This window comes from Temnothorax nylanderi, unplaced genomic scaffold (assembly GCF_030848795.1).
Source record: "Temnothorax nylanderi isolate EJ_2023f unplaced genomic scaffold, tnyl_v1.0 TNYL_tig0688_pilon, whole genome shotgun sequence".
In the NCBI taxonomy this organism is placed as follows: Eukaryota; Metazoa; Arthropoda; class Insecta; order Hymenoptera; family Formicidae; genus Temnothorax; species Temnothorax nylanderi.
The window spans coordinates 31116-53613 of record NW_027249750.1 but is presented as its reverse complement, the minus strand read 5'-3'; the positions used below and the strand labels follow the sequence as shown (position 1 = coordinate 53613).

Below are 22498 nucleotides of genomic sequence, written 5' to 3'. Positions count from 1 at the left end.
GCGGACGAAATAGAAAACAATTTAGAATTATTTAAGAAAAAACGCAGAGTAGTATGCAAACAAAAGATTTAATAAACATATTTATTTTAAGACTTACTGGAGCTTATCCCAATAAAAATGTTCATTTTTTACCATAATATAATATTCTCTCCCATATGCTTCACGAGCATAAGTAAAGCTCGAACATATTTCATACATATGTGCGGTAAAACATCTACTTATTTAATAATCATGCCTAACATCGCGTTTGGTTGCATGCTGGTGCTCGCACGCCTTCCGCAAAAATCGGATATCTCGCATTAAAGAGATTGCATCATTGTCAAATTATAGCATGGATTTTTCCTTTATTCGCTTTCCAGAACATTCGCTAACATTACAATAACACTGTCACGGCTAATCAGTCGCACAAACAAAGTCAAGTAACCGCTCTTACACAAAGGAAAGATCCATGCTGTAAACATAGCGATCGAAAACACGTAACGATCACTTCGCATCGTCAAATGAAAACCGTGACGTAAGCACGATGACGTAGGCCGCCAATGGCCAATCACCCTCTCGAAATTATTTGGTGATCAGCCTGGAGGGAGCCTCGTCTCGGAGGTGATAAAAGACCGCCGCCGCGCCGCGGAATCGCTCTCGCTCGTAGATCACCCGCCTAGTATCGTTATACGACCGCTTGTACACCGCTTAACACCGCTTTGCACTTCGCAATCCGCTTTTGATCTCGCACCCGCTATTAGCTTTTGCCGTGCTAACTTCTGTGCGCGCTACCGCTCACGGCATTTCGCCTGAAAAAAGACTCTTGTAAATAAGTGTACATACTCAGACTTTGAATATATTTCGTTTATTGAATTTCTGTACGTGCTGTTTTTTCGTGGTCGTTTGTTACCTCGCGCTATCCCGCGCTACCGCGCGCTCTCGAACAGTATAAACAATATATAAAACTAAAAACATTGTACAAAAATTTTTACAATCTCCATTAAGTTATAAGGTGAGTAAAGAATGTAGCAATTAATTGTGTAAATTGACAAAATGCATTTATAGATGCATTTGAAGGTGCTGCGTGGTCGGCTGCGTTACAACTGCTTCTCCGTGTAATTAAATTCCTGCAACAATATATGCATTTGTTCTTTTTTTTCCCTCTCACCTCGTATGAGTACCCGATGGAATTGTCCTGATGGATGTGTTACGATCGATGAAAAGTATGAAAAGTAACACACACAATGAAATAACATGAGACATTGTTTTCCGAGCATCTACCGTCAACACTCAAATACCATCCACAAAGGTCAGATAAAAAATTCTAACAATAAGAGGCATAACTGCATACGGTACACACACACAGTTTCTCTTTACCTTAATTATGAAAATACAAATTAATATTGGATAATTATATTTAAGCTCTCTGAGAGTTTATACTTCACAAATTATGACCATTTTTCTTCCTTCACCTTCCTTCCTATGTCATCCTTTTCCCACAACTATGCTACTATTTATGCAAATATATTTTATTCAAAACGTTTACAATGATTACAAACTCTATTTAGCCCACTTACATTTATGTATAACATAAGGATGAATCATGTACGGTTTAATATCGTTTTTGTACCTTCATTGCAGCTTTAAATCCAACTGTGGCGAGTACCCCGAGACCGAACATAAGTATATATGGTAAATACTTTATAATAGGAAAACTAGGTCTTCTTTCGAGTAAACGTCTAAGCATCTTCAAATTTTCGTCGGAATAGGGTGGAAAACGGGATCTGAAAAACATATTTTCTGCTCGGTATTGAAAGACTACTATTAAGGGGAAAATTTTTTACGAATTAGTAGAATTTAGCCAAAATATCGAATGAATCTTATTCCATTTAGGATATTTTTAATCAGTAAGCTCATATGTAGTTCCCTACACAGCCCGATTTTGCATTTTTGCTCTTAAACATTTATAATAAATAAAATACGAGTTAAAGTGTGCACTTAGTGCATAAAGTGCACTGCCGCTATAGGATCCTCTTAACTAATATAGCAAAATATTCTATATATAATTTACATAGATTAGATTATACAATTATCTAATTATATAAAAAAAGATTCACACTTACTTGGCCAAAATTTCCGCAACTTTATTGTAATTCCGAATCAAACAACCTTTCTTATGTGTGAATGTATCGAACGTGAATTTTCCATGGTAGGCTCCCATACCAGAATATCCTACTCCTCCAAAGGGTAAAGTCTCAACTAAAAAGAAATAATATACAATAATAATGGATGAAATAATGTAACAAAGAGGAGAAAAAAATAATTTGATATTAATTCTTGTTATGTGAATATAGGTATACTTATCACTTTTGTTTTTGTTAGAATCTCTCATTATTTGTCTTAATCAAATTGAACTAAAGATTTTATGTTAATAGATTTAAGATTATAAATAAAGCAATAATTTCACATATATATAAGAATTCCTCATTAAATTGAAAAGAATTTAGTGAGAGATAAGTCAAAATAAAGAATATCTATTCTTGAATAAATGTTGAGAATGCAATAGTTTTTAAATAAGTAATTAAAAGTGACCGTTAACAAGCTCCCATTTCCACAACTTTAAGGATATAACAGTAGTTTGTAGCACGTTATGTAGCGGTATATTTATGGCATGTATTACATCCTCAACATTCGTTCATAAGTTAGTTTTTGATACCATTATACCACTTGTTAAAATTTTAGAATTAATGGAGAACATAGATAGTGCAAGCAAAAGTATGATACAATTAAGCAATAGAATAAAAATTAAAAGCTCGTATTACAGAATACTCATTAGTTCATTACATTGCAATTCAATTTAAAGAAATTTAATACATAAACATCTAATACTCTGTTAACAGAAACAACGTAACGTAATGCTGTTTGAAAAAAAAAGAAAGCTAGCTAAGACATACGTATAAATAATTTATTTAAAAAAACTTTTTATAACATTATTGTAAGAAAAACTACCTGCTGCATGTAATATCACGTCATTAGCAAGAACGTTGCCACTAGACGTATTATTAATAATCAAAGATAGAGTTTCCTTGTCCTGGCTGAATATATACAACGCTAATGGCTTCTCCCTGTTAAATAATTAATGTAAGAACGTCATTTCTCTTTGCGAAATGTGTATTTGTATGCACGCGCTCGTGTATGAGTATGTGCACGCGCCCGTGTATATGAGTACGCGCGTGTTGCGAATAACTCTGATACTTTATAATCACACATCATTATACGTTTGTATAACATTAATAATACGTACTAGTTTTTCTTTTTAATGTCAATTTCATGTTAGTACTTATTTGAACATTTATAATTTTATAATATTACTCAATATATATTATACCAATAACCACCACCATTTTCAGATGCATTCTATTATTTGAACAGTATATACAGTTTGATAATGCAAAGTTTCCACACTTGCAACCTCACACATAAGTAAAAAAAATATACCAAGAAAGAAAGATATAGTGTAAATTCTCCTTCAGCAGTCATCACACCTAAACCAGAAAAAGGGAACGAACATGCTTGTTTCAATCAGAGAATATATCCTTAATCCTAATCAAGAAATGCATTCCTGCTCCCTCTCATAAGCAGTTTGCAAAATCAATTCGTACAACTACCAACCGCATCTGCACTTTCTTCCGATAGACAAGACGAACTATTTTGTCAATTTCGGCAGAACCAAAAACGATAAACGTAAACACAAAAGTAAAATATTGTAAAAAAGAATTGTCGTGGGACTTGTCGGTCTCCATAGCAAAGGTTTTTTCTTTCACCGAAATTCTCAAACAATAAATAAACAGGCCCAATATAGATAATACTTCCGTCACCTAGAATCCGGACTCACCGGTATATTGCAATAACGTGTCGTTGGCGCACACGGCTCCGCTGCTGACTTGGTCTATAATTAGATCTTGTACTCTCTTGCTCGTAGAAAATACGTACAGTACAAGTGGGCTTTCACTACATGCGAAAAACTAATTACTTCATGCCGTTCCCTCGCGTAACAGTGAAATCGTGAAATGTATGAATGTATGAGAGAATATGAGAATATCTATCCCCGGCAGTTATATTTACGTATACGGGAATAAAATCTTCTGTTCGGGATTATGAAAGATTTCAGATTATAAAAGTTCGGATAATTAAAATATTCTAGCTACAGATCAAAAAATGCGCGATATTTCAGAAGGGGATATTTGCATTATTCGTTTCTCATAATCCCTTGCTCATAATATCGAAGTCAAATAACGTACCGACTGTTGATGAAGTTAATTGCTTCGTAAGCATTATTAACGTTTATTATAGGTAATATCGGCCCAAATATCTCTTCCTGCATGATGGGATCCGTTGATTTGACATCAGTAAGTATTGTAGGCGAAATAAACTTTTCCGCAGGATTTACGTCGCCACCGATAGCAATCTTGGTTTTATCGTTTATATAATTGACAAGTCGCCTAAGTATAGGAGAAATAATTATTACTTAACTTATCGAGTCGTCTTTAAACTTGTAATCATTATTCGCCTTAAAAATAATTATATTAAGTATTTGCGTGTAAAACTTACTGATAATGTTTGTCTGTAATAATGCGCGCCAAGTCAGGATTTTCCCGTGGATTGTCACCGTACCATTTCTGTAAAATCTTTTTAGCTTCCTCGATAAATTTACTCTGTACCTCGGGTGTGCATAACATATAATCGGGCGCGATACACGTTTGACCAACGTTGACGCATTTACCCCACAAAATGCGTTTTGCTGCCATTGGCATATCCACTGTGTTATCTATGTACACGGGGCTGCAAATCGTTGTTATTCAGTACAATTCCGTTCGAAAGATAAGTTTTTGGAGAAATATAATTAAAATTGCATTTTGCACGTATCTAAATTTTTTTAAAAAATTCGTTTAATACCTTTTTTCCACCCAACTCTAATGTAACGGGTGTGAGAAACTCATTAGCAGCTTTCCGTATAAGTTTTCCAATTGTAGAGGATCCAGTATAAAAAATATAATCAAAACGTTGCTTGAGTAGCTCTGTCGTTTCTGATACTCCTCCCATTATTACACGGCAACAATCCTGTTCACAAGAAACATCAAGTCATAATTCCTTTTTAATAAGCAAGACGTTTGACACATGGAGTTAATTTATTTCAATATGGATATATTGTTGCAATAAAAATTATAGTTTTTTTTTAAACTAATGTGTTAAGAGATGATTAAATAGAGAGAGAGAGAAAAAAACAATGTTGCCTCTTCATTATACAAGACGCAGTTCTTGTGCGTCATCATTATGCAACAAAGTGTCTTGTAACAGAGTTCAATTCAAGCCATTCAATTTCAATTTAATTTCATGGTCTACCTTCTTTAGTTAAAGAAAAGTAATGATTTATAACAGAATACCTTATAGGATGCAGGATATCTCAAAATTCGCAAATGAAAAAAATTGCTACAGTGGGAAAATTCTCGAAAAATTAAATGATAACCTTTGTGATTATCTATTAACAGTAGTTTGTAAAATATAAGGATTTAAAATTAAAATATAAAGAATTTTAAAAGCAAATCAAGTCTCACGTAGAGTCCCTTGAATACAGAGTCTGGCCATTCCGTAGACTTCTTTCTATTGGTTCAGTTTCACAAGCCTCTCAAAATGGCGAAAATGGCGGAATTTTCAAAATGAAGAAATATTGCGTATTAATAAATGTAAAATAATAAATCAGAAAAACACTTTTATTGCCATTAAACATAAAAAAATGTATTTTCGTATATATATAAATACATAGAATATATATACATAATAGAATACAATATAAAAGTACAACATACATTATTCTTATATATAGATATATATGTAATAAAGTATAACATACATAATTTTTAATGAACGAAAGTATGCATTGCCATGGTTTTGCTACTATAATTTTTCTTTTTTAAGTTGGATTTTACACACGATATACGCATTCTATATAATATAAAACGTTTCATTATTTTTAATTTTAAATTGTGGCAATCTTTTATTGTGTCACAATAAATATCATTCATTTTATCTAAATAAAAACTAAGAAAATTGCAGTTTGTTTTTTTTAAATCTGACATGTATGATCGAATAATTATTTCCATCTTGAGAAAATAATCAAACGTTTCCTCATTGACGAAAAGAGCGTGTTTTTACGGAAGCATTTCAAGAGAACTAATTTTGTATATTTTTTATTAAAATAATTTTTTGATCCTGTAGAATCTAAACATTGAGAACATGTTTTTGTGCATTTAACAATACTTGTGATAATGTAACCTGCTATATTGTACAATAAATTCATTTCAATATTGTCGAGATGAATATTGTTGTTAGGCTTAATAAAAATTACTTCTTCACATTGTTTAGATTGTTTAATTGTTGTAGAATTATCTAGAAAATCGCCAATCATATCACCATCATCTTCATCATAATTTGAAGTATGTAATGATTTCACATATTTTGATATTGTAAGAAGTTTTAAATTCTGCTTGAACTGTAATGCGTTTGGAATTGGATGTCTTACTCTTATCGCAGAAAAAAAGATTTTCAACACAATCCTGTGTCAATCGACCAGTAAGTACGTAGAAAAATCCGCGTTCATGTATTAGATACTTCGTCAACTCAATAATAGAACTTGTGGTAGTCATAAAACCATTTTGCACAGGCTTAAATTTTGGTTGATGACCAATTTTTACTTTTCTAAATAATTCTACAATAGATTCTAGAAATGCTATAGAGTCATTGAATTTTTTTTCTTTCTTTTCATCACCCGCTTGTTTGCCTAACGCAAGTTTTGGCGTCCTTGCAGTTACTAAAGTGAACCATTTAGACATACATTCAATAAAAAGTGATGTCGTATTAAATTCTTTTTTATTTGTTTCTTCAGCATAAAATTTCATTGCGCTGCTAACATCTCTACTAATTATATTTTCTTACTACCCCGGTCGAAAGTACGTACTTTCTTCCCCGATTCCACGGCAGAAAGTTTACCTTTTATGCATTGGTTAAGCTATACGCGCGCCCTCTATAATAGCGGGAGTAAAAACTTAGTCGCATGCACTGACACTCAACACACGAAACTCTGAGTACAATACTACCGTGCGAGACAAACTCGGTTACTACAGTAAAGCTCCTGTAAATATCCCTTCCTCTGTAGCTCTCCATGTAAGAGTCACATTTCTCAGATTTGGTTGTATTGGTGTATTGGTGTACCCAAGACCTTTACTATACTTTCGCTCGTATAACCTCAAAGTTTGTTTACGATTAGTTAATTAACTAATGTTTATTATTGAATACTATTTAAAAAGTGACAGTGACTGAAGTGAAATAAAAATAAAAAAAATGGCTGAATTATCATCTGGTGAGTCAACCGATGAGGAAATAAATAGTCATGTCTTAATATATATACTATTTCTTTTGTTAAGTGTATTTATACCTTTATTTATAGATGTCTTGATGCCTGCCCCCCCGACCAGCAGCACTCGCTTCGCTCGTGCCGCAAATGTCGGGGCAGGCATCAATGTCTTATTAATATATACATATCATTGTTCCGTACTTTCGACCGAGTAGCAAGAAAAATAGTATACACTACACGGGCCGAAAGTGTGAGAGCCCTGAACTGCGCGCCATCATGCCCTCGGCTTCGCCTCGGGCATTATGGCGCGCAGTGCAGGAATCTCACACTTTCGGCCCTTGTAGTGTAATATACTATTTTTGCTTTATTGACTTTCATTTTATTAAATGTGCTGCAGGAAATGTCTTTTTTTTTATTTTAGGAATTAATTTGAGTTGAAAATTTTATTGAATATCTACTAATTCATCTAAGTGTGCACATTCGACAACAGCTGTTGATAAGTTATGCATATCAACAAATGTTTTGGGCAATTCAATGACTTTATTATTTAATAAAGTAGACTTTAAGTTTTTTAGTAAGTGTGGAGCATCAGCAATAAAAAAAAGTTTTCGATTACTGTTAACAGGATGAGGTATGTAATTTCTGACTTCGGATCTGTTGCTGCCAATAGCACCAAATGCTCTCCACATACTTAGATTAACAGGACCCATATCAGAAGTTATGCTATGAACGTATAGACCAATAGATTCTGCTTTTTCAATAATCTCTTGTATAACAGGTTTCAAAATAGCACCATCAATACTATCTGGTGTAAGGAAATAAGCTATAACCATTTTCCAACGTGTAAAAAGTCCTCCAAGCATAAAAACTAAACTGTGAGTAGCTTCTTTAATTTGGCCTAGAACATATTCATAAAAAAGAGAACCAGAAAAAGAAATTATTATAAACCAAGAAAAGAAACAATTTTATTGCATATCCTGATGTATAGTAACAACAGTTTATGCTCATATTTTGCAATGTATCTTGGAACTTTATGCTAAATGCAATAGGGGAGTATATTTGTTATTAAAAAAATTTTTAACTATATATAGTATTAGATGATGTTCCATAATACATTACAAAACATGCACAAATAAACATTTTTTCTGCTCCACAAAAAATAATCCTATAGAAAAATTGAACAATCTGTTTAGTTAGCTAAATAACATTATTCTTATTAATGTATAGTTTATCTGAAATGAATTCTTATATTATAGTGATTTATTATTATCCGTATCACTTATAAATATTCGATATTTATTAGACAATGATATTTTTGTAAAAAAAAATATTTAATTATGCAAAAGTAATTATACTAAATGTAATAAAAAATTGTATTATATATAAAAATATTAGTATTAAAAATATAAATTACAAATGTATTAGAAATTATTAACTTGATCTATCTGGCAACGTCGATAAACCAAAATGTGAATTTGTTGCTATATCAACTTGTTGTCCTGCAATAATGCTCATCTCATCAATTGCAAGCATGCAATCTTTCTCTCGATTATCGGTAAAATTTAAAATGTAGTTACGTAATATGTCAAACGTTTGATTACAAATACCGGGTTCAAAGTCTATGTTCTCAATTTTTCTTCGAAGAGTACGCTCTGCTGGTAAAGGAATATCCTGATTCCGTAATTCTTTATAACCATTATTACCGCAAGATAATCTTAAGCGAATAGCTTTTTTGATAGTAGCAGAACACCATTTTTTACCGCGCATGGATTTCTTGCATCAGAGAGCTGCAACTTGGTCGTCGTTAAATATTCTTTTGTATCTAGCCTTTAAATTACTATTCTCTTCTAATAATTTTCTTCTTTCATACATAAGTCTTTTTATTCTTTTTTTCATCATTATCCGCGACTTTTCTGATTTACTTAGTATCATATTTGCTTGCTGAAATTTTGTTTCCACTTGTCGTAATTTGGCCTGTGTAGCATCTAATAATGCTTTTTGAACTTTTAATTCTGCTTCTTCAAAGTTTTTCTCAGGATTACCAATTTGAAATGGCAATGTATTAATTGACTCTATTTCTGTATTATTTACAGCAGCTTCTGTTTCCTTAAATGCGTCTTCCTCTATCAAATCATCAGACAAATATTTTTCATTGTCTACTTTATTATTTTCCGTAATATCAATTTCAGTCTAAAACATATAAACAATCTTATTGTAAACTAATGGCCCGTCTACAATGAGTCATAGGTATGAATCGTAAGGTCGTACAGCAAATCGACCAACGACAGTCAAGAATGTATAAGAAAACTTGATTGTGGTTGATCGATTTGCTTACGATCTTAAGACTACGACTCATTGTAGACGAGGCTTAAATCTAATGACACAACTTAAAACCATGCATATTTTTAAGTGTTATTGCATACTATATTTCACTTACATTTGATGAAGCAGAAACAATTTCTTTCTGCATAAAAATAGTTGGAACTGCACAACTTTTCAGCTTTTTCTTGCCATCAACACGTACTTTTTCCCACATTTCGGGTAAAAAATGTTCCTATTAAATATAATAAACATAAGTAATGTAATTGCAAAATGTAAATAACTTTAATACACAGAAAAATGCAGTTTACCTCACATACAAAACAGTCTTTTAATGCATCCAAATCATGTCGACCAATGTTTTGAATCCATTGTTCTCTTCTTTCTGTATTTCTTGGGATGCGATGTAAGGAATAACCTTTTTTCCAAGAATTGGAACATTTTGTTACGCAGCAATAAGGCATCTTGTAACCTATACAAATTAGTTCACTATAATATTTCTATAATAAATTATATCATAATCATATTATTAAGGTTAGAAAACATATAATTTATGTTTTCAACTTGTTTCAAAAATTCTGTTATTCCAAACAATTTCACTTGTGGTATATTCAAAAAATTAAATAAACTTTATATGTATATACACTATTTATTTACCTTTTTACAATCAGAAAAATTCAGAAAATACGGAACACTCCACAGCAGGAACCACTCACAATCACTTATATATGTATTGAGTATAGTATGTACGCCATTTTGAGGGGCCTATTGGCCAGACTCTGTATTCAAGGGACACTAGTCTCACGTACCGTATCTAAATATTTCGGAATGGTCTCGTACAAATATGTCGCTGTAGCCGTTGCAATATCGGAAGGTTTCACAATCACGCAGTTTCCAGCTGCGATCGCGCCCATCATAGGTAGTAAATTCAGCTGAACAGGATAATTCCACGCACCCATAACTAATACAACTCCATAAGGATCTTTTCGGATTTCCACTGCATCGAAAAAGTTCGCCAGTGACTTGGGCGGCTGCAAAATATCGCAATCTTAAAAGTTCACACTCTAGAGCCTCTACTCTTATATAACATATATAAAAACTGCATCAAGATTACCTTCTCTGTTGCTGACCATTCTTTAATATTCATGAGCATGTATTTAATCTCTTGAATTGTATAATCAATTTCCAATGCGAACGTTTCAAACTTGCACTAAAATATAATCGACATTATTAAAAATAATAATGAAAAGGATATATTATTAAAAATAATAATACAATATTAGGCTAATATACACTAATGAAGTGATTGTTTTTAATACGTAATCATTAAATCATACCCTGTGCAGATCTGACGCCAGGACTGCTACTATTTCTGAGGAGTTTTCCGTCAGCATACGCATAAGCTGTTTTAATTGCTTGATTCTCCATTCTAGCGGCCTTGTCTTTCCGCTGTTAAACGCGTCTCGCGACTGCTGAACTAACTGTAATAATTTTTATATAGACGAGTCGTTAGTCCTCAAAAAAATTGTACATTTTTCTCTTACATAACACGAGAAAGAAGACACTCCGATTGGTTTAATTAAAAAATATAAATGATAGTTTTTCAAACGTAGTTCCAAAATTTCGTTGGGGTCCCTGAGACCCCAGGGTGGTTTTCGAGGATTAATAAATAGTTAATTATTTGCTTACCTCGGGATAATTTATAGGCATTTGTTTATCATTTGTTTGCGCTGAAACAAAAGAAAATAATATATTGTTCGATGTAAATATTTGACGGCCTTCTATTTCGATTGCTTATTACGCCACAGGATATGCAAAGTTAAAAAAAAACTTAATTTAAATGCTAAAATATTTATGTAAATTAAATCAACATTGAATCGTTACACTCCAACGAGTTAACCTTCACGCTTCTCTTATTGCGAATGTAAGAGATGTGCGACTTATGAGCTTCACGTATGACTAATTTATAGAAAAAAACGATAATTGCCAGAGCAATCTCATTTATGAACTTTCAGGATCTGTTCAAGGATCTGTTTATTTCGAGGGCGCAGTGAGACGTAATAAGCAAATTTCGTGTAAATTGTTAAACTCGATTCCCCAGGGAAAAAAGAAGAACGTAAACATTAGTCGGGAAACATTTATATTAATTTTGGAACTGGCGTAGGTTTTTCGAATAAAAAGTTAAATCCAGTTTTAGCTATTGAATATTTTAATATTAATTAATATGTAACGGATATTACATACAGAAATATTAAAGACTCTCGAAATAGATGAGGAGCAAGTCACAAGATATGAAAAAATTCATCTTTCAGATGAGGTCGATAAATAATCCGTCAATGGAATTTTTGCCTGAACGAGAATTTAAAAGACGATTTGAGACGGTACCTAGCAAATAAAAAGAAGAGTCGCGCGATAAGACAAATTTTTGTTTTCAAAGTGCGGAAGATAAGACGATAAGTGCGGAATAATCTTTTTGGGATAGTTGCTTCAGGAACTGATCTCCCGTCACGTAAAACCGAAAAATCATCGTACAAAAATGATCGTCCCGAAGTAACGGTTAACGCGAACGTGTCCGTTAATTTTTTTTATCGCTGATGTATCGCCGCCGGCGGGACACGGCGGACAAGGACGCCCGATAAGTATTTAAGGTATTCCTTTCACGGAGGAGCGTATTTTGTAGGCGCTTAAGCAGGGCCTCAGCAAACTCTTGTATATTGCATCAAACTTATATAAAATCAAGTTATAATTGATTATTATGTTTAATTATAAGAAAAAAGTGAAAATATTATGTGTATTTAGAAATTTTTCATTTTTCGGTAAATTTTACTGTCAGAACAATATGGCAACGCTGCGCTTTTCAGGGCGCCGATTGTAAAATGTGAAGTTGATAACAAAAGTGTCAATGTAAGTGTCAATTTCATTCTTGAAATAAATAAAAAATTAAATATTTTCATATGAAAATTAATCACGCACCAACTTGCAATGTAACAAATATATACAATATGTATATGCTCGATAATAATATATGCAGAAAATATAAACTATAACCTGTTATGTAAAATAAATTATTTATGCGTATCTATGTTTTACCTAACTGTTAATTTTTTTTAAATTAAAATTTTGATTTATATTTTTATATTTATATATTTATCTTTATCTTTATATTTATATTTTTATATTTATATTTATATTTATATTTCTATATTTTATTTATATTTTTTATGCGATATATATTTTTGGATTATTTTTCTTATTTTAAAACATAATAAATAGCTGATAGTAAACCGTATTATACATAAATTTATATATATTAATATTTATATATTTTTATATTTATATTTTTGTTTATATTTATTTATTTTATTTATATTTTTTATGCGATATATATTTTTGGATTATTTTTCTTTTTTAAAACGTAATAAATAGTTGATAATAAACCGTACGTGATGAACTGAAGTGTGACATGAGCGCACAGCTTGCAGCTTTGCCAAATAATTCCTTGAAAGTCGCCATTAAAAATATTCATCTATAAACCACATTTCAAGTCAACTTTTAACATAAATATTTTGTTTAAATATTCGGTGACTCTGTATTTTTATCGGCACTATCGAAAGTATAGAGTTTAGCGAATATGTAGCGCAGTTAATATTTAATATCTTAAGATATTTGATAAACAAATTATTACATTAAAATGTGGAAAATAGACTTTTTCGATAACGTCACATATAAATATCGAATTTTCAAAGTCATAATTCTTTATATGTTCGGTTATGTGGTTTAATTTTTTTCTGGCGTAAAGATATGCATTTTAACTTTCTCGTACCAAAAAATCAGTTAATTCTTAAGACTTTGGTGTCATGAAAGGAATACCTTAAACGTATTAAACGAGGGTACTTTCCGATTCACGCATGATGCGCACATTTTCTATAGTAAACGTTACGTATGCTATAGATAACTGCGCGCATATGCGTGAAACGGAAAGTACCCCGAGATATGCGAAGTCTCGTCGACCTCGTTCGAAGAAAAATAAAAACACAAATATATATGTATCTGTTTTGGTTTGACGACTTCCAACTTACATACACGTGGCTACTTTTATCGATGCAGCTTAACTTGTGAATATCGGTTTAACTTTTCTCTTTATCTTCTTGCAATTCTCAGAACTCAGAACTATAAAATTTCCAATTCCAGTTTTAAGAAATTGGAAAAAGATTTAAAAAAAAAGAGTGTGAGTTAACCGAGACTGAAGTTAATCCTTAATGATAAAAATGAACATCGCACAAAGTAAGGATTTGTTATGTAAATACGTACGGATAATCGTGTTCGCTCGTTCGCGACGGGACGCGTGCGGCGCGGCATAAATCAAATATTGCGCAAAACCCGCGTGCGTTAATTCTTCATAATCATCTTCTTCAACCGTTTCTTCTGCCGAGTCGAACAATACCGATTTATCGTCGCAGTGATTAGCCGCGATAATTGCGCTCTGTAGCCTTTTACGCGTGCCCCTTGAAGCGACTTAAAACTCTGTTTCCGTTCCCAAGTAGAACAGAAAAGTCAAAATGACAATAAATTTCGTCAATATGAAATTAACAATATTTTGACTTTTCTATTCTACTTGGGGAGGGAGGTCAAGCCGCTTAGGGCCGGTTGTTCCAACTTGTTCGTAAACCAACTAATAATAGTTAAATCATATATGTCTTTTGTCTTTCCTTCAAATTAGACGAAGATTATAGACATATGATTAAGGCCCGATTGCTCCAACCTGTTGGTAAACTAACTAATAGTTAAATCATATATATCTCTTTGTTTATTCTTTACATTAGACAAAGATAGACGTATGATTTAACTGTTAGTTAGCTTACCAACAGGTTGGAACAACCGGCCCTTAATTATTAGTTTACCAACAGGTTGGAACAACCGGCACTTAAGGATGTATGGGTGACATCTCAAAGCATTACCAAAAATCTAAAAATTTCATAGATTGTTCTATTATTACATCTAAGTATCTGTATAAAATTTCAGCACAATTCTCTTACTGGTTTAAAAGTTATTGTAATTAAGGATGTATTGGAGGTATTTCAAATATATTTAGAAAGTGCTGTAAATTGTTTCTAAATTAAATTAAAAATACTCTGTAAAATTTTGACGTTATTTAAGAGTTATTTAAGTTTAAAGTTGATAAAATTAACATTATCCCTTATAGAGAATCGACATTTTTGCTATGTGTGTAAATATAAATAAAATATAAATAAACCATTAAGATATTTCTTAAACTTTTTTTATATGTAAAACATACATTATTGATATTGTATTTTAAGTTTCAAAATTTTTTACAACAAAACAATTTTTTTAATTGTTTAAACAATACTAATTATTTACAAAAAATCATACTCAAACTGTTAACAATAATCCTTTCTAACATATAAAAAATTTTGAGTTGTTTGACATACATGCAAAGTCTTCTTTTATTGAAAGTTTAACTTTTAGCAAGGACTGTACGGCCGATAGATCCTTAAGGAGGCATGCGTAAAAGAACAACATAATTGCCGAGCGCGTCGTGACGTCTCGATCGGAGAGCCTGCGGATTCGGAGCAAGTATTCGGATGTCAATAGCGCGGAATGCAGCGTAGTTTCGCGTCTGTCGACATGGGAGGATGGAAGCGACGGGAGGCGGAAAGAGGTCGGCTCGAGAGAGGCGCCGTGGCCGACCTTTCGGACAAAGAGAGCGAGAGAGATCGGGAAGAGAGGCCGAGAGGAACATTTCCGCTCGACGCTGAAACGTAAAAGGACATCACTCGCGGAAACGGTCGGGGCTTACCCATAGTCGCGAACACTCGTGGACCCTACGGTGGACGTTGGCGGACTAATCGTCAGGTACTTCAGGACTTCAGATAGTCGTCAAATCGACAGCAAGGGGAGGGGGGGGAGGAGAGAACGAAAGTTCTGCGGCTGCGACTCCTCGGTGCGGCGGATCGGCGCGTTACATACTTTAAGCTCCACGCTCCACGAAATGGCAGCGTAAGAGATCAAAGTGTACACTTGTGTCTTTGGTTATCTCTCCGTGCTCGTGCTCCGGAAAAAGCGTGGCGGGGGAGGGGAAAACGGCGCCGCGCGCCGGCGTCGGAGAGAAGGAGCGCGAGCTGCGCGAGAGCGCCGTGGCCGCGGTGGCGGGAAAAAATACAATATTATAATGTAATGTAACCATGCAACTGTGTCGGATAGTCGGGTACGCGGATGTTCGAAGGATTGCAGGGTGCGATCCACTTGGCGCTTCAAAACTCTTGGAAACGTTTCATCCTTGTTGTTTATCATAATGTTAAACAAGGCTAAAATAATGCTCCGTAACGTTTGAAGCGTCCAGTGGATCATGGTGCTGATTCCTGCCCGAGAGCCAATTGGGAATCAACGCGCGCATTATCATCGATAAATAAACGGCGTCTCGTCTCACGTCTGGTCGTGCGGCTGGCTCACCGCTAGAGGGCGCCACTTTTGAATTCTCGCCTCGCGAGGTCCAGGGTCCAGGCCGTCCAGGAAATCCGAGGACCGAGTTATATCCGAGTCCGAGCAGCCCGGGCGTCCCGGGCGACCTGGGGCGACTCGGCGAAAGTGAAGGGTGAAAAAGTGGCGGACTTGCAGGGTGGAACGATTCGGGAAATGATCAATTTCGCGTTTCCTCGTGGAACGCTCCACAGGTGTTATGCGTCACTTTCTCCCGGAAGTTTAGCTCGCTTTTCGCGATTTCTGATAAGTTTTTTTTTCCTTCCTAGGCGCGTAACGCGTGTTAGGAAAGCGCGTTTTACCTTTTTTTCCGCGATTACTAGCCAGCGTTTAATCTATTTTCGATGTTTGATTTGTTCTACGGGGAAGTTACGAAAGTTACGCCTTTAAGAAGCTTTTAATAAGGACGTGTTATTGTTCGTCCTATTTAGAAATGTAGAAAATATTGGATGTTTAACAGAATTAAGCACATTCGATATGTTCAAATAACTGAGCATGAGATCCGTGAAAATAAAGCGCACTTAGCGGAAGTAATATTGAATGTCTCGACATTGTAATGGACTTCTTTTTTTACAAGTAAGTATAAGGAAAGAAATGTGAGAGGAAAAATACATTTTAAATAAATATTATATTCATATATATATGTACAATACATAAACTGGAATGTCTCTGTCTGTATGTTCTTTATTAATATATTAACTCCTAAACCCTTTGACTGATCTAGACCAAATTTTGCATAGTTACTCTCTAGACCCCTGAAAATATAGGCTGAAAATATACCATGAATTACTCTTGAATATTTTATCCCCTCATTTTCTGATTTCCTCCCCTTGACACTTTGTGATAATTTAAGTTTATTGCATTATCATATATGGGATAAAAAGCTCAACAGCGGGTATAGTTTAAGCAAATTATAGATAAACGTAAAAAGGAGTTAATTATTTTATCACGGTTTTTTCCGAATCTATTTCGAGCTTATTTTTGTGTTTTTCATTTCCTACTTAATTTTTTACTACCTAGTACTACCTAGTCAAATATCTTCGGAGCTATCTCCCTGACGAAAATAATATACGTTTATTGATAGTTTATAAGAAGTTTGCCTAAGTGTTGAGCAGATGTTTCATTTGAGCTTTAAAACATTTATTAAATTGTTTATGAGATATAAATTTAAACATGAAATTGTTTATGAGATGCTCACGTAACATCTTAAAACATATTCTGCACTTCGTGAATATTTGCAATATTCTGAAAACGCTACACGACACTTTCCGAACGCCTATCAAACGTAGCCGTGAACATCTCATAAACAATTCCATGTTTAAATTTATATATTATAAACAATTTAACACTGCACGGACACCGTGTTTTTGAAGCTCCCGGACACCTTGGGACTTTTAAGTCCAAAGGGTTTTTGAAAGCGTTTTTGTGTTACAAAAAATCTATAAAAATTTATGTATCATCTTGAAGGTTTCAAAAAGTGATTTCTATACTTACATAGGCTGGAACTATTGCAATTTTTTTTAAGTGTTGAAACATCAGGAAAAAACTAAAATACGGAAAATCACACTGTGCCTTAAAAGGCCCACGGTGTCCGCGCAGTGTTAATAAATGTTTTAAACTTTTAAAGCTCAAATGACACATCTACTCAACGCTTAAGAAAACTTCTTATAAATTATCAATAAACATTATTTTCGCCAGTGAAATTCGTTTTATTTGTGAAATTAATGACTAAACCTGATGACGTGCGTAGAGATGACGTAAATGTCAAAATTTGCACGTATAATGGTAAAGTGTCTGGCTGTGTTGCAATCACCGAGATCGAATCTGTCGGTCGGAGTCTGCGGCAGGTGTAAACAGGAGTTAAGGTCGTGCAAATTAATTCGACTTTAGAAGCCGCGGGGCAAACATATCACCAACACGTGTAATGTTTCGTGAATTATTCAGCGATCGCGCTGTACCGGCGATTAACAATGTCTAATAATATATGAGACTTCCTCGTTAACTCTGAGTAGTAAAAGTAGAGACCCGCAATTATATTGCTGCCACGTGCCACGAACTCTGTTATGTTCTTCCTCAACGATCTGTCATTTACTTCGCCTATTTTTAGATGATCCTTATGCAGTAAAGGACACAGCAAAGACAATTTTCTATGCGTCGCGACCGACCTGCAGTTAGAGGAGAACTCGATCGAGAAAGAGCTCAATTATTACCAATACCGAATGTCGAGAGTTGCGATGTTCTCACGCACATCAAGTTTGAAAAGGTCAAATAAAATGACGGCTGTTTCTGGGTCGATACCTTCCGTATTTTCTCATCGAAAGTGCGTATGAATTACGTCTACGGCTACGATGTTCGTATGCTATACTTAGATATTCTGCGGTCACAGCTTGCGTAATAATTTTCTATTCTAGGAACGAGCTTTTAATGGAGAGAGATTTGTTGGAAATTTATACAATGATACACTTGCTGACTTTCCCAAGGTACTACTACGTCTTCCTCAAAGCGTTACAGCTTCGTTTCGGCTTTTAATTTTGTTACAGTTCTCAGCAGAGAGACGTCTTATAAAAGCGACATATTATAGTTATGACATTACCTTATTATTTTGCAATTCAAGCTTCTTCTTTTTATAATTATTAAAATTTCTAATTTAACGGATTTACTCACGTGATTCGGCTAAATCAGCCGTTTGCATCTCGATGCAACAGACATCGGATTCTTTCGTGACGTCCGTCGGAATGTCCAGTATTACTTCAGCCTGGGGAAAAAAAAAACGTTATAAATATTTCATAAGTGTAAGAAAATATAGTTGTAAAGATGAAATCGGAAGTCCTTGTAACCCGAATGAGAATCGATAAAGCTTATATTAATATCTAACATGCAAATTATGTCGGAGATCAGATTTATTTAAAGATTTATTATCGAAAGTTTATTCTTGAAAAGAACGGGTCGATCAAATGTAGCAATTATTTCCCGAAATAATATTGATAATAGATGGCTACGTTTATACGCCCAATTCGTTAAGTCGTTTGGCGTACATTAAGATTCATATAAATTCATATACGCGGCGCGATATATCATTCTAATCCACTTTATATAAATCTGTTTTCATCAATCACAATTTTATATAAATTCTAAGAATTGCAAAACGATTCTGTATAAATTCTAATCGCAATTAAATGTAGTCTAGACGCAATTAACACGTACCATCATCACAATGCCTGGGCTCTACAATTAATCGATACGTGTTTTCTCAAGGAGAACTCCATTAGAGAATCATTTACATAACGTTATTACTTTTTTCTCCGGAGTTAATCTGCAAGGTGCGTATCCGCATGCTCTGTCATTCGCGCCTAACGATATGGAAAGCGGAAAATCGGAGTCTATATGAGACTCTTTATTGCAGGTCATTTCACTTCCTCGTTGAGAGTGCGAGTTACGTGTACGGCTTCACATACTGGCCTGGATACACGTGACTACAACGATGTGTAACAATTATAATTATACGCCGCAAAACGAGCTTTCGATTTCGGAGAGAATTCAATATCCATGACGATGCTTTCTAGTATCCGTGGAACTTCGTCGTAGCCTCGCGTCGAGGTAAAACTTATTTATCGTCATACGTCAGAAATCTCGTGGAAGCGACGGCGTTGGCACCGGACTTTTGCATAAGGTAAAGGTCACATTTCGTAAAAAGCAAATAATCATATACAACAAGTTATAATATTATTTTTATATCACACGTGCGTGGAAAGTGGCCCATTACGCGCGTGTTTTTTGTGCGACAAATAGCCAATTCCACACACCACTCGAAACAGTGCGGTAATATCTCATTACCCCGGGGGTAATGGCACGGGGAGACCGGGGCAAACTCGACACGATTTTTTCAAAGGCAATTTTTAACAATTAATTAAAATTTTCAAGTAAATTTAATGGTACACATTTAAAGAGTGTTCCTTCAGGTACAAAATTGCTTAAGGAAGTTTTGCTGTACGTTACTTAGTTTTGTCCCCAGGAAAGGAAAAGTGACGCAAAGACAAATTTTCAAATTGAAAAATGCCGAGGCAAACTCGACACTTTGCCTGATCGACACAATTTGATCTGGAACTTATTTTTTATTGTCTGAAACTAAATATACATTGTTTATCGTGTATTTAGAAAGTACAAAAATTCGGAATTAAGTAAAACAATCATTGAAAATAATGAGAACAAAAATTGTTGAACATTCAATTATTTTCATCTAAACTTATGTTTGAAAAACAATTTATGCAAGTAAATTTGCGATTAGACGTGCGCACATATTTGTCATGGGCTATATAGCTGCATGACAAGCATCGTGTGTTATTGGGAGCCGATAAAACGGCGTGGTGTCGACTTTGCCCCGAACGTCGTTTTTCACTTTTGTCACTTCAAAAATATACAAATTTTGAAAATATGTATAGAGCATCGAATTTCCCATCAAAATCACTTACCGGTAGATTCGCAAGAGTAAAGCTCGATGAAAGAGTAGAAATTTTCGAGAGATCAGAAAAATTACTTTTCACCATCAAAAACGTTTATGTCACTCTAAAAATTAAACCATAACTCAGAATGTCACCAAATTCCGTTGATAATACTGGCACATAAAGACGCATTTACAGTAGGAAAGGCAAGTTTCTACGATAGATTTAAATTGGCAAAAAGCCTAGTGTCAAGTTTGTCCCGGTCTCCCCTACTGCAATATATGAAAATTTTTTTATTATTTTGAAAATCATGTTAATGTTCCTTAGATGAAAAAAATATTATTTTAAACAAGTAAAAAATAATAGTGTTCGAGAGCACGCGGTAGCGCGAGATGGCGCGAGGTAGAAGACGACCACAAAAAACAGCAAGCACAGAAATTCAATAAACGAAATATATTTACAGTGTCTATATGTACAGTGGTTTACAGCGAGTCCTTTTCAGGCGACAAGCCGTGAGCGGTAGCGCGCACAGAGATTAGCACGGCAAAAGCGGCGAGATGTTGCAAGCGCGAAAGCGAAAGCAAGTGCGGAAAAGCGGTGTAACGCGGTGTGCGGTAGTATACTGATACTAGGCGATATCGGCGAGCGAAATCGAGCAAGCGAGTGCGAATATCTATGAGAAAGGCGGTATGAAGCGGTGTACTGGCGGTGATCTTCGAACGAAATCGATTCCGCGGCGCAGCGGCGATCCCTTTATCACGACGTGCTCGTTACATTTTTTCGATTGCGATGTTTACAGCATGGATCTTTCCTGTGTGTAAGAGCGGTTACTTGACTTTGTTTGTCGTTGGGTTGACCGTGGCAGCGTTATTGTAATGTTCGCGAATGTTCAGGAACGCGAAGAAGGGAAAGATCCATGCTATACTTGATGCGATATCTTCATGCGATTGCTTTAAAAATCTCTTAAATGCGACTTCACTTTACATTTTAACGAAAGCGTGTTTGCGCTGACACGCGATTGTCATGATCTCGAACAAATAGTTTTTATAAAGTAAAAATAAAGTATAAAATAATTTTATTTGAAATAAGTAAAAATAATAGTATTTTTGATTAAAAAATTATTATGCAATAATAATTTTTTTTAAATACATATTTTAATTATGTAATTTTTAAGAAACTTGATACTGAAAATATCAATGAAATTGATTCTGAGCATTTACATGTCAATATAATTAATAAAGAAAATGCAAAGCCCATTGGGAAAATATTAATTAAAGAAACAATGATTAATATTGAAGAATTACTTTCTAAAACCAAAAGAGGACAACAAATTTGCATGATATACAAATCAACAAATAAATTGGATGAAAAATTGAGAACCAGTTTATGCGATATTATTATCTCTTACATTGAAAATATGTCTGCGAGGTAAAAATTTAATTTTATTCTACACATTTTACTTTACTCTGAATTATATTTATTTAATTTTCTAATTTTTTATAGTCTGACAAACGAATTATGTGAGCATATATCTAAAGTCGCATTGTTGAAGTTTTTCCTACTGAAACAGCTGAAAGATATTATATCCCTCCAATCAAAAAGAAAAATTCTGTGAATAATAAATCAGTGATATCAAGAGGCAAATTAATTTCGATGTGGCGTAATAAAACGTATAAAAATAACCAGTTACTTAAAAGAATAAAAGAAGAAACTATAAAGAAGCCTGATACTCTCTCTGATCAAACAGGTATAAATCTTTACTTAACCATAATTTAATAAAACTACATATTACTATATTTATTTTTTCAATATAAATGATAATGTACTACTTACAGAAAATTCATAGTTTAAT

General features: G+C 34.0%; 1 protein-coding gene, 1 long non-coding RNA gene and 2 pseudogenes across 4 annotated transcripts; 1 reads left to right on the top strand and 3 right to left on the bottom strand.

The window, feature by feature from the left end:
• Positions 1-828: 828 nt before the first annotated feature.
• Positions 829-19630, bottom strand: LOC139784837 (aldehyde dehydrogenase, dimeric NADP-preferring-like). Of its 3 annotated transcripts, none has more exons than XM_071724017.1 (13): positions 19502-19630; positions 18872-18962; positions 11399-11439; positions 11047-11190; positions 10824-10919; positions 10519-10740; positions 4939-5100; positions 4591-4823; positions 4281-4481; positions 3875-3990; positions 2103-2238; positions 1610-1763; positions 829-1106 (listed from the first exon to the last, which is right to left on the bottom strand). In XM_071724017.1, exons 1-13 carry the CDS (start codon positions 19613-19615, stop codon positions 1077-1079), a joined length of 1740 nt encoding a protein of 579 aa, XP_071580118.1. In that variant the 5' UTR covers positions 19616-19630; the 3' UTR covers positions 829-1076. The 3 variants fall into 3 exon arrangements, with proteins under 3 accessions (XP_071580118.1, XP_071580119.1, XP_071580120.1); XM_071724018.1 differs by lacking the exons at positions 18872-18962; positions 19502-19630 and adding exons at positions 14021-14134; positions 15528-15589; XM_071724019.1 differs by lacking the exons at positions 18872-18962; positions 19502-19630 and adding an exon at positions 15528-15668.
• On the bottom strand, positions 5118-7200 carry LOC139784834 (uncharacterized; annotated as a pseudogene).
• Positions 6890-9746, bottom strand: LOC139784840 (uncharacterized; annotated as a pseudogene).
• LOC139784839 (uncharacterized) lies at positions 15741-21841 on the top strand. The gene is made up of 6 exons (XR_011721696.1): positions 15741-16783; positions 18315-18527; positions 18619-18687; positions 19390-19527; positions 19611-19877; positions 21149-21841. It is a non-coding gene; the product is annotated as an uncharacterized lncRNA (long non-coding RNA).
• Positions 21842-22498: the final 657 nt, after the last annotated feature.

What these genes read in the sequence shown, in the direction of transcription:
- LOC139784837 (XM_071724017.1), bottom strand. Translation starts at nt 19,615, where the DNA reads ATGACCTGCAATAAAGAGTCTCATATAGACTCCGATTTTCCGCTTTCC. An exon ending in TGGCGTCAGATCTGCACAGG is followed by an intron (nt 10,920 to 11,046) that starts GTATGATTTAAT and finishes ATTATATTTTAG; the next exon opens with TGCAAGTTTGAAACGTTCGC. An exon ending in GATTTAAAGCTGCAATGAAG is followed by an intron (nt 1,107 to 1,609) that starts GTACAAAAACGA and finishes ATATTGTTGCAG; the next exon opens with GAATTTAATTACACGGAGAA.